This window comes from Rhinoraja longicauda, chromosome 21, assembly GCF_053455715.1.
Source record: "Rhinoraja longicauda isolate Sanriku21f chromosome 21, sRhiLon1.1, whole genome shotgun sequence".
Taxonomy (NCBI): Eukaryota; Metazoa; Chordata; class Chondrichthyes; order Rajiformes; family Arhynchobatidae; genus Rhinoraja; species Rhinoraja longicauda.
In genome coordinates this window covers 32763895-32776702 of record NC_135973.1, presented here as the reverse complement: position 1 = coordinate 32776702, position 12808 = coordinate 32763895, and the positions used below count along the sequence as shown (strand labels likewise).

The following is a 12808-nucleotide window of genomic DNA, read 5'->3' as shown; positions in this document are numbered from 1 at the left end:
CAGCTAGAATGTGTGCCGACAGTTTTGATCAACACATTACAGCAGGGATGTAATAACTTGAGAGTGTCAAGGGGATTTACTAGGATGGTGCCAGAGCTAGAGAATTGTGAGCAGAGGTTGAATCAGGTGGGTTGTTTTCTTTAGAACCAAGGAGCTGGAAGGGAAAGGGAAAGGAATGTAAGAGGCCTGGTCAGTATGAACAAAACGGACAGAGTTCCCTTGGTAGAGAGGAATTTGAGGAAGAACATTTTTGCTATAGAGGGAGTGCAGCGTAGGTTCACGAGGTTAATTCCCGGGATGCGGGACTGACATATGATGAAATATATGATGGCTGATGACTGATATATGAACAACTGGGCTTGTATTCATTGGAATTTAGAAGGATGAGGGGGGATCTGAAAGAAACATATAAAATTAAGAGATTGGACACGCTAGATGCAGGAAACATGTTCCCGATGTTGGGGGAATCCAGAATCAGGGGCCACAGTTTAAGAATAAGGGATAGGCCATTTAGTACTAAGATGAGGAAAAACTTTTTCACCCGGAGAATTGTGAATTTGTGGAATTCCCAACCTCAGAAGGCAGTGGATGCATTCAAAAGAGAGTTAGATAGAGCTCTTAGGGCTACCGGAATCAAGGGATATGGGGAGAAGGCAGGAATAGGGTACTGATTGTGGATGACCAGCCATGATCACATTGAATGGCGGTGCTGGCTCGAAGGGCCGAATGGCCTAATCCTGCACCTGTTTTCTATGTATCTATGTCCATAACTCCAGGTGTTAATGATTTTTTCATCCAAAGATCAGTGGGATTCTGGAAGTAATTAGCTCCAAAGGATGCAAAAAAAACCATGATCACATTTAAAATATGCATGGATGGTTACTTGAATAGTCAAAACCTACAAACTACAAACCGAGAACTGGAAAATGGGAGTAAGTTATAGATCCAATTTTGGCTGTCATGACAGGGTGATATATTTCTTTGATTCGATGATACTTCATAACAGTATTAACTGTTAGGAAACTGCATTGGGTTTATTTCTTCTCTACTCTGGATAATTATATTTTTTCCTGTGGGAAATCTTCATCTCTTTAACATCCATGATTCTCAACCTCACGGGAACCTCTTTCATTCTGAGGATGAGGGGGTGATGAATCTGTGGAATTATTTTCCCCAGAAGGCTGTGGAGGCCAAGTCAGTGGATATTTTTAAGACAGAGATAGATAGATTCTTGATTAGTATAGGTGTCAGGGGTTATGGGGAGAAGGCAGGAGAATGGGGCTCGGAGGGAGTAATAGATCAACCATGGTTGAATGGTGGAGTAGACTTGATGGGCCGAATGGCCCAATTCTACTCCTATCACATGACCTTCTGACCTTATTCTATCATTCTGTAATGCAACATGCTAATGATGCATTAACAAACTGAAGATCCTCACCAGAGTGTTTGATTAATTTGGAACATTGATGCTGACTGGGATATTGCACAAAAGTATATACTGACTGTATTGTAATTTCCTCTCAATCACCAAGCCAACTTGTTAATATTATTAAACCTAACTAAAAACTGCTCGTGGATCAGTATGACAATTTAGGAAGAAGATAGTCTGACCAAACTAAAAACACCTTGTCGCCACATATCATGGCTACATCATTGTTTAATTAACAGCCTAGAGATATAACCTAATGAACCATTAGTTCATATGTCATAGGAGAAGAATTTAGCCATCTGGCCTATCGAGTCTACTCCGCTATTCCATCATGACTGATCCATCGTTGCCACTCAACCCCATTCTCCTGCTTTCTTTCCATAACCTTTGATATCCTTACTAATCAAGAATTTGTCAATTTCCACTTTAAAAATACCCAATGACGTCCTCCACAGCTGTCTGTGGCAATGAATTCCAGTTTCACCACCCTCTGACTAAAGAAATTTCTCCTCATCTCCTTTATAAAAGTACAAACTTTTATTCTGAGGCTGTGCCCTCTGGTCCTAGATGCTCACACTAGTGAAAACATCCTCTCCACATCCACTCTATTCAGGCCTTTCACTATTCAGTAAGTTTCAATGAGGTCCCGATCATCCCTCTAAACTCCAGTGAGTACAAGCCCAATGCTATCAAACGCTCATCGTATATTAACCCAATCTTCCCCGGTATGTGCTTTTGGACTCGTTCAACACCAACCAAAAAATCGATTTGAATTTTTTTAATACTTATCCAATACCAAAAGACCATGAAGCTGCTTTTGTAAAAATGCTAATGGCTAACCCATTTCCTTAGATAAGTAAACATGCCATGCTCACTTTGTCTGGGCGACATGTGGCTCCAGACGCATAATAATGTGGTTGACTCTGAAATGGCCAAGCAAGCCACTCAGTTATCCCACAACTGCTACATTAAAGCAGAAAAATAAAATATAAAACAGATCAATCTGGCACCTAATTTGGACATGACAAAGTCAAATCAAGCCCAGTTAACCACATCAAGATGCCATTAAATCATTTTATTTTATTGCTTACCTTAGTTTCATCTGTTACAATTGGTTCAAAAACAACTCCACCTAAAGGATGGACTGTAAGGGTTTTTGTAAACGTACTTACTCCTAAGGATAAGGATGATAAATTTTAACATCAATTATTGTGTGCTGCATAAAGTCAATTTTAATGAACAGATAAATCACATCTCTTAAATTTTTGTTGATATCACCCACCTTCAGCAAGAGGTAGTAGGTCCACTGTAACTTGGCCCAGTACAATAGTCTTCTCATCTTTTTTCTTCTTTTCTTTAGGTAAAACTTCAATAACTGTCACTAAATAAAAAGCAAGAAGCACTTTAAAATATATTTTAAATTCTCTAAAGCTTTTTTTAAAAATACAACAGGCAACAGATAAAGGCTCGTAACTGGATTGGGAGAAAATGTGCGTGATAAATTCTACATGAAAAGCATTTTGTGCATATTTTGAAATGTTTGGGCCAGTTTCTGGTAGATCCAATTTCTGGTTTCCCCCATGGGGATAATACCCACTTCATATTACAATTTACCCATGATGGTGGTGTCATCTTCCTGCAATACATCATGACCCATCAAGATAAATACAGTGCACTTCCAACTTAAGAGCAGAAATTGATTAACAAAAAATCACAACCTGCTATCTTCAGATCAGAGTTTCTTGCTACATACATCTTCCACATACAGCACATATTCCCCAGCCTCCAATGGGCCATTAAGGACTCCACCCTTCCTGAGGTCATCTGTTGCCGGCTCTGATTTGGTCTGGCCTTTTCACACCTCCAGTCCCCCACCCCCCCATCTTTCAGTCTGAAGAAAGGTTCTAACCCGAAACTTCACCTATTCCATTTCTCCAGAGAGGCTGCCTGACCACTGAGCTACTCCAGCATTTTGTGCCTCTCTTCGGTATAAACTAGCATCTGCAGTTCCTTCCTACACTGTTATGGTGAAATTTGGAATATTAGCTCGAGGATCAGGTTTATTTATCACGTAAAGAAACTACTCCATCATCATAGTTGCATTCAAAGTAAAATGAGGTGAATCACAAATGTATGAGGATCAGTGTTACTTTTCGCTCATACAGAAAGGTTAAATATATTGTTTATCATCTGGTCAAACACTGCAGCATAATCATTTTTTATTCTTCCAACATTTCAAGATTCAAACTGAGCTGATTATGGTTATGGATTTAGACTTAATTATCTTGAAATTTAATCATCATAGGTCCTATGTATCTTCACAGAAGAGACAAGTAATGAAATCATAGCTCAGTTCTAGCATGGCGCATGTTTGTTCTTGCACATGAACATCAGCAAATAATTATACACCGATGAGCCACAACATTATGACCGCTGACAGATAAAGTGAATAACACTGATTATCTTATTACAATGGCACCTGTCAAGGGGTGGGATATATTGGGCAGCAAGTGAACAATCAGTTCTTGAAGGTGATGTGTTGGATGCAAGAGAAATGGGCAGGAGTAAAGCCCTGAGCGACTTTGACAAGGGCCAAATTGTTATGGCCAGACGACTGGGTCAGAGCATCTCTAAAATGGCAAGGCTTGTGGGGTGCTCCCGGTCAGCAGTGGTGAGTACCTACCGACAGTGGTCCGAGGAGGGACAAACCAGCGACAGGCTGTTGGGCGCCCAAGGCTCATCGATGCATGAGGGCAGTAATGGCACCAGGATGCATTGTGGGAAGACGACAAGCCGGTGGAGGTAGTGTGATGCTCTGGGCATTGTTCTGCTGGGAAACCCTGGGTCCAGCCATTCATGTGGACGTCAATTTGACACGTGTTACCTACCTAAATATCGTTGTAGACCAGGTACACCCCTTCATGGCAATGGTATTCCCTGATGGCAGTGGCCTCTTTCAGCAGGATAATGCGCCCTGCCACACTGCACACATTGTTCGGGAATGGTTTGAGGAATATGATGAAGTGTTCACGGTGTTGCCCTGACCTCCAAATTCTCCAGATCTCAATCCAATTGAGCATCTGTGGGATGTGCTGGATCGACAAGTCCGATCCACTGCAGCTCCACCTCGCAAATTACAGGACTTAAAGGATCTGCTGCTAATGTTTTTGTGCAAGATACCACAGGATACCTTCGGGGGTCTTGTAGAGTCCATGCCTCAGTGGGTTGGCGCTGTTTTGGCAGCACACGGAGGACCAAAAGCATATTAGGCAGGTGGTCATAATGTTTTGGCTCATCAGTATATATGTGTGCTTATAATTCAAGGACAATTGAAACTGATACTCACAAATCACAGGTTTATGCACCAAGTTGTCCAACCCTTGAAATCCATCATAGCTGCAATCAAAGCTGGTTGTGAAGTTGTAATCTACTTCTCCTTCAGTCACCTGCAATTTCCCCGAGTCTCCAAGATGAATGCTATTATACTCAGCACGGACATAGGACATTGGATTGTCTGTCTTAGTTCCTTTCTGCAAGGACAATAGAATACATAGACATGGGATGAAAAAACACATTAATCTGTCTATATTTTAAAATTTAAATAGCAATCACAAAACCTTTCAAAATAACATGACATTTAAATGTTGACTGGAATCAAGCCAGAATTGACAAATCAAATTCAAATTTGTTTTAAACACTGCCTCTGATATTGTTACCTACTGACCTATATCATACCATAACACATAAAACCACAAATTTATAGAATAAATAAATTGAAGAGACATTAAATAGTACATATATGCTGCAGTACAAAAATATAATTGAGTAGCTTGTGACATGAACAAGCGGTCATAATACAATATCCAATAATTACACACACACACACACACACACACACACACAGGTCCTGTTTCATTCTACAACACTCAAAGAAGACAATTATAAAGCTATCCTCGCACCCCCTCGCACACCTTTTGCCAGTATTTTTGTGGTTTCATGATCAGCAGCTGTAACAAGGATTGATTTTAGCAATGTAAGTGTGGGGAATCTCCCTCGTTTTAAAGAATTTGTCATACAAGAATCCACTCAAATGTTTGACCACAAACTATATAAGACGTAATATCCTTGGGATAAGATACGAAGATGGTACATACCAGGTTGCTGCCCCTCAGCACTGTGATCTGCACTGACACTGCATTGCGTCCTTTGATTTCAACTTCAGGGTTCTCCATGTCCACAGCCACGGTTTTACAGTAAAGTATTAACTATTTTAAGGATAAAAATAGGATTATGACCTGAATATACATAACATTCTGCAATTAATTTGATAAACATATAAAGATTGACCAGAGATTTGCAATATAGTAGGCTTTTCACCTATGAAATCCATTATTTTTCGCATTCCCATTAACTGATGAATGCCATCTCTCTCTGAGATTCTATCTAGTTTTGAACAGACTTGATCATGTGCCTAGTAAGTCTTAAATTTAAGTTATTGATTTAGCAAAGCCAAAGCTTTGATCAAACCCTCTCCTTCGACAAACACATCAAACACATCACAAAGACAGCCTTCTTCCACCTCAAAAACATTGCCCGTCTCCGTCCATCCCTCTCCTCCACAGCTGCAGAAACCCTCATCCACGCCTTCATCACCTCCCGTCTGGACTACTGCAACAGCCTCCTCTATGGCGCACCCTCAAAAATCATCAGTAAACTTCAATACATTCAAAACTCCGCTGCCCGTCTACTCACCCACACCCCGATCCGTGACCATATCACCCCCGTCCTTTACAAACTCCACTGGCTCCCCATCCCCCAGAGAATCCAGTACAAAATCCTCCTCATAACCTACAAAGCCCTCCATAACCTGGCCCCATCCTACCTGACCGACCTCCTCCACAGGCACACTCCCACCTGCACCCTCCGCTCTGCTGCTGCCAATCTCCTATCCCCCCACATCCGGACCAAACTCAGATCCTGGGGGGACAGGGCTTTCTCCATCGCTGCTCCCACCCTATGGAACTCACTACCCCAAACCGTTAGAGACTCCTCCACACTCACCACATTCAAAACATTGCTGAAGTCTCACCTGTTCAGTACTGCCTTCAACCACTGAAGGTCACCTCACCTTCTGTCTCCTTTCTCTGTTCGTTTACTTATTTACTTATTTATCTATTTATTCATTTCCCTATGTTCTCTAAATCTCTGTAAAGCGTCTTTGAGTATATGAAAAGCGCTATATAAATAAAATGCATTATTATTATTATTATTATAAAAGGTTATCTGAATAGTTTATTAAGTTGCTGAAGTGGTTCAATCAAGATTTTTTTTCAAGACTTGTAGTTGGGTGATTCTTCAACTTATCATTTAATCGACAGAGCTCTGATGCTCTGACGGAAAGTCATCAATCTGAAATGTTTGCTCAGTTTTTTTTTCGACGGGCTTTCTGCCCGGATTTGCCGAGTATGTCATTCCTGAGCAGTACACGGAACTTTTGACCAATTTAAAAATAAAGAGCATGGTCGGTGTAATGGCAGTTTCTATACCATCTCGAAATCCCACTTCGATAGCCATTACTTCTCGGGGATGAAATGTAGTTATAGCTTACGCACACGTCGCACCCTGATATGACAAAAACGAATCTTCCAAACTTCTTTTCTTCATTAATTAGGTTTTATTAAAATAGCACAAATCAACTTTAATTAGGTTTTATTAAAATAGCATAAACTAGAAATATTAAAACATAGCCATAACACAATAACAATAACTGAATTAAGCATAAATGGCTCCCACAGTCGGGTTTAGGGTCAAATATTATTTGAACATAGGAAATCATCTTAATATGTTTGATGTATGTTTATTTGATCTTAACATGTTTGATGGATGTTTATTGAATGATGAATGTAGACCCATGTAAAATACATCAAAAATAACATTGTTATCTCGGACAGTTCTTGCCTTTTTAACTGCTGGTCCCACCAACTTAGATCATTGGAAATTCAGGAACATGTTGTTTGGATCATGAACAGTGTATATCGTGGGAAAAAAAGTGTGAAAAAGGACGGGAGAAATTACAAGATCACCACAAAATTTCTCTCCCATTCCCCTTGATTTTTGTATGGACTTTTCCTTGTGCAGAAGGAAGTCAATTTACTCTCAAACCTCCAACAAAACCACTGAAAGGGGTTGTAAAACTAGCCACAAGAGACATGGCCTAACTGAGCATGTTCTTCTCAGCACACTCTTAAATTGGTCAAGAATGTCCTGTATGCTCAAGAAAGATGTACTTGGAAAGATAGGCAGTATGCATGTCGAGAGCTAACATTTCAGATTGTACAGATGGTGATTTACACAAAAACCTGGAGTAACTCAGCAGGTTACGAAGCATCTCTGGAGAAAATAAATAGGTGACGTTTCAGGTCGAGACCCTTCTTCAGGGAAAAGGGAAATGAGAGGTACTCAGAACAAATGAATGAAAGATATGCAAAAAGTAACAATGTTGGCTGTGGGGTAGGTGATAACGAGTTATACAGATATGGAAGAGGGTCACTCACACCTCCACCAAACTCATCTGCATCCTCTGTTCCAGGTGTGGACTCCTATATATCAGCGAGACCAAGAGCAGACAGGGTGATCATTTTGCTGAACACCTTCGCTCAGTCCGTCTTGGCATACACGATCTCCCGGTTGCCAAACACTTTAACTCCCCTTCTTATTTCTATACAGACATTTCTGTCCTAGGCCTCTTCCATTGTTAGAATGAGGCCAAACACAAATTGGAGGAACAGCACTTCATATGCCACTTGGGCAGCTCACAACCCAGTGGTATGATTATTGATTTCTCTAACTCCAAGTAACCCTTGCAACCGCTCTCTCTCCATCCCTCCCCCATCCTAGTCATCATACTGTCATCCTGTTGAGTTTCACTATCTGTAAAACTTGTTATTACCTACCCCACAATGGATCAACAGCCAACAATGGACCATTGCGGGCTCCACCTTGCCTTGATCATCGTTGCTTTATGTGTATCTTTCATTCTTGTTCTATGTACCTTCTATATCTCTTGTTTCCCTTTTCCCTGAAGAAGGGTCTCGACCCGAAACGTCACCTATTTATTTTCTGTTGGTAAGGAATGATATTCACTCCCTTGCAAGGGGGGACATAGAATCAGGAGATGTAGAATTAGTATGGACAGAAATGAGGAATTGTAAGGGTAAATTGTAAGGTTGGCACTGGACCCCAGGAAAGGGAGTTTGTGGAGTGTCTCCGAGATGGATTCTTAGAGCAGCTTGTACTGGAACCTACCAGGGAGAAGGCAATTCTGGATTTAGCGTTGTGTAATGAACCTGATTTGATAAGGGAACTCAAGGTAAAAGAGCCATTAGGAGGCAGTGATCATAATATGATAAGTTTTAATCTACAAATTGAGAGGGAGAAGGGGAAATCAGAAGTGTCAGTATTACAGTATGGCAAAGGGGATTACAGACGCATGAGGCAGGAGCTGGCCAGATTTGACTGGAAGGAGGCCCTAGCAGGGATGATGGTGGAACAGCAATGGCAGGTATTCCTGGGAATAATGCAGAAGTTGCAGGATCAATTCATCCCAAAGAGGAGGAAAGATTCTAAGGGGAGTAAGAGGCACCCGTCGCTGACAAGGGAAGTCAAGAACAGCATAAAAATAAAAGAGAACAAGTATAACAAAGCAAAGAAGAGCGGAAAGCCAGAGGATTGGGACTCTTTTAAAGAGCAACAGAAGAAAACTAAAAAGGCAATACGGGAGAAAAGATGAGGTACAAAGGTAAGCTAGCCAATAATATAAAGGAAGATAGTAAAAGTTTCTTTAGGTATGTGAAGAGGAAAAAAAAAAGTTAAGGCAAATATGGGTCCCTTGAAGACAGAAGCTGGGGAATTTATTATGGGGAACAAGGAAATGGCAGACGAGTTGAAACGGTACTCTGGATCTGTCTTCACTAAGGAAGATATCATCATCATATCATATCATATCTATACAGCCGGAAACAGGCCTTTTCGGCCCTCCAAGTCCGTGCCGCCCAGCGATCCCCGTACATTAACACTATCCTACACCCACTAGGGACAATTTTTACATTTACCCAGCCAATTAACCTACATACCTGTACGTCTTTGGAGTATATAAACAATCTCCCAGATGTTCTAGTGGCCAGAGATCCTAGGGTGACGGAGGAACTGAAGGAAATTCACATTAGACAGGAAATGGTGTTGGGTAGACTGATTGGACTGAAAGCTGATAAATCCCCAGGGCCTGATGGTCTGCATCCCAGGGTACTTAAGGAGGTGGCTCTAGAAATCGTGGACGCATTGGTGATCATTTTCCAATGTTCTATAGATTCAGGATCAGTTCCTGTGGATTGGAGGGTAGCTAATGTTATCCCACATTTTAAGAAAGGAGGGAGAGAGAAAACAGGAAATTATAGACCAGTTAGTCTGACATCGGTGGTGGGGAAGATGCTGGAGTCAATTATAAAAGACGAAATTGCGGAGCATTTGGATAGCAGTAACAGGATCATTCAGAGTCAGCATGGATTTACGAAGGGGAAATCATGCTTGACTAATCTTCTGGAATTTTTTGAGGATGTAACTAGGAAAATGGACAGGGGAGAGACGGTGGATGTAGTGTACCTTGACTTTCAGAAAGCCTTCGACAAGGTCACACATAGGAGATTAGTGGGCAAAATTAGAATACATGGTATTGGAGGTAGGGTACTGACATGGATAGAAAATTGGTTGGCAGACAGAAAACAAAGAGTGGGGATAAATGGGTCCCTTTCAGAATGGCAGGCAGTGACTAGTGGGGTACCGCAAGGCTCGGTGCTGGGACCGCAGCTATTTACAATATACATTAATGACTTGGATGAAGGTATTAAAAGTAACATTAGCAAATTTGCAGATGACACAAAGCTGGGTGGCAATGTGAACTGTGAGGAAGGTGCTATGAGGTTGCAGGGTGACTTGGACAGGTTGTGTGAGTGTGCGGATGCATGGCAGATGCAGTTTAATGTGGATAAGTGTGAGGTTATCCATTTTGGTGGTAAGAATAGGAAGGCAGATTATTATCTAAATGATGTCAAGTTAGGAAAAGGGGAGATCTGGGATCTGGGTACAACGAGATGTGGGTGTCCTAGTGCATCAGTCACTGAAAGGAAGCATGCAGGTACAGCAGGCAGTAAAGAAAGCCAATGGAATGTTGGCCTTCATAACAAGAGGAATTGAGTATAGGAGCAAAGAGGTCCTTCTGCAGTTGTACAGGGCCCTGGTGAGACTGCACCTGGAGTACTATGTGCAGTTTTGGTCTCCAAATTTGAGGAAAGATATTCTTGCTATTGAGGGCGTGCAGCGTAGGTTTACTAGGTTAATTCCCGGAATGGCGGGACTGTCGTATGTTGAAAGACTGGACCAACTAGGCAATAGTCAATAGTCGTTTATTTGTCACATACACATAAATGTGTAGTGAAATGAAACATTACCCGCAGTTGAACAATAAGACCAATAAGATTAATCAATAAAAATGCAATAACACATACAATCACAAACTAACACCAAACAAAAAGAAACATCCATCACAGTGAGTCTCCTCCAGTCCCTTCTCACTGTGATGGAAGGCCAGAATGTCTTTTTCTCTTCCCCTGACGTCTTCTCCCGCGGTCAGGCTGTTGGAGTTGCCACGTCGGGACGGTCGGGGCTCCCGACATTGAAGCCCCCGCCGGGCGGTGAAAATCCCGCGGCCTATTGCAGGCCGCGCCGGACGGTGAAAGGTCCGCGGCGGGCCGACCCAAGCCCCGCGATTTGGGGCGGGTGAACACGCTGCCTCTGCCGCTGCCGGAGCTCCCGATGTCGGCCCCCACCCAGGGGCCTGCGAGCTTCCGACGTCCACGCGGCCCGCGCCGGAGCCTCCGGAGACGAGTCGCAGCCGCTCCCGCAGCATCCGAAGGCAGCCAGCGCCGCAGTTGGTGAGTCCGGGCCGCGGGCTCTGCGAACCAGAGCCCAGGTGGTCCCAGGTGCATGGCCGGTGGTAGGCCGCAACGGGAACGGAGACACGACACAGAACCAAAGGTCGCATCTCCGTTCGGGAGAGAGAATTTTACAGTTCCAGTTCCCGTTCCCTCCCACCCCCCCCAAACATAACATACAAACCCTACACCATATTAAAACTACAATTCAGACAAAAACAACAAAAAACACAAAAAGACAGACGGACTGCAGGCAAGCCGCAGCTGCGACGGCAGCGCTGGCTCCTCCTCTTGTATACACTTAGAAGGATGAGAGGGGATCTTATTGAAACATATAAGATTATTAAGGGGTTGGACACGTTAGAGGCAGGAAACATGTTCCCAATGTTGGGGAGTCCAGAACCAGGGGCCACAGTTTAAGAATAAGGGGTAGGCCATTTAGAACGGACGAGGAAATATCATTTTCAGTCAGAGAGTTGTAAATCTGTGGAATTCTCTGCCTCAGAAGGCAGTGGAGGCCAATTCTCTGAGTGCTTTCAAGAGAGAGCTAGATAGAGCTCTTAAGGATAGCAGAATCAGGGGGTATGGGGAGAAGGCAGGAACGGGATACTGATTGGGAATGATCAGCCATGATCACACTGAATGGTTTGCTGGGTCGAAGGGCCGAATGGCCTACTCCTGCACCTATTGTCTATTGTTTCCCTTTCCTCTGACTCTCGGTCTGAAGAAGGGTCTCTCGACCCGAAACGTCACCCATTCTTTCTCTCCAGAGATGCTGCCTGTCCCGCTAAGTTACTCCAGCATTTTGTGTCTATCTTCGATGTAAAGCACCATCTGCAGTTCCTTCCTATCAATGCCAGGCTTTGTCCGAACCCCACCTCTCTTTTCCAGCTTTCTTCCCCCTATTCCAATCAGTCTGTAGGTTAATTGGCTTGGTAAATGTAAAAAATGTCCCTCGTGGGTGTAGGATAGTATAAAAAATTGTCCCCAGTGGGTACAGGATACTTCCAGTATAGTCCCTGGTGGACTCTTCGGAAGTGATGACCACAAGATTATGTATGCAAGTCTGAAGAAGGGCTACTTCGAGTTACTCCAGGACTGTGTTCAACAACGTAAGATTGCAGCACCTGCAGTTCTTCGTGACTCCACCCTCCCTATTTATTTCGAATCCATACTGTGGATGTCCCAGACGTTGCTGCTGCATCTTCAACCTCAGCCCGGCCGCCATCTCAGGCTGCCCCTTGAGGCCTCACCTCACCTCATCCCAACCGCCATCTCAGGCCACCCTTGAGGCCTCACCCCTCACCTCAGCTCTCGCCGCCCTCGTCCAGCTCCGGCCCGGCCACCTCGGCGCGTGCCCGTTGCCAGGGCGACCGAACCGCTCGCCACCTGA

At 43.2% G+C, this 12808-nt stretch overlaps 1 protein-coding gene across 3 annotated transcripts in view; it reads right to left on the bottom strand.

The window, feature by feature from the left end:
- The window catches only part of cfap70 (cilia and flagella associated protein 70), a 72697-nt gene extending 59889 nt beyond the window's left edge, over positions 1–12808 (bottom strand). For all 3 annotated transcript variants that reach the window (XM_078418274.1, XM_078418275.1, XM_078418276.1), the window contains exons 1-5: positions 12722–12808; positions 5584–5694; positions 4776–4959; positions 2712–2810; positions 2521–2603 (exon numbers count right to left, since the gene is read on the bottom strand). In XM_078418274.1, coding sequence (XP_078274400.1) covers positions 2521–2603; positions 2712–2810; positions 4776–4959; positions 5584–5661 — 444 coding nt within the window. In that variant the 5' untranslated portion in view covers positions 5662–5694; positions 12722–12808. The remainder of the gene's footprint in view (positions 1–2520; positions 2604–2711; positions 2811–4775; positions 4960–5583; positions 5695–12721) is intronic.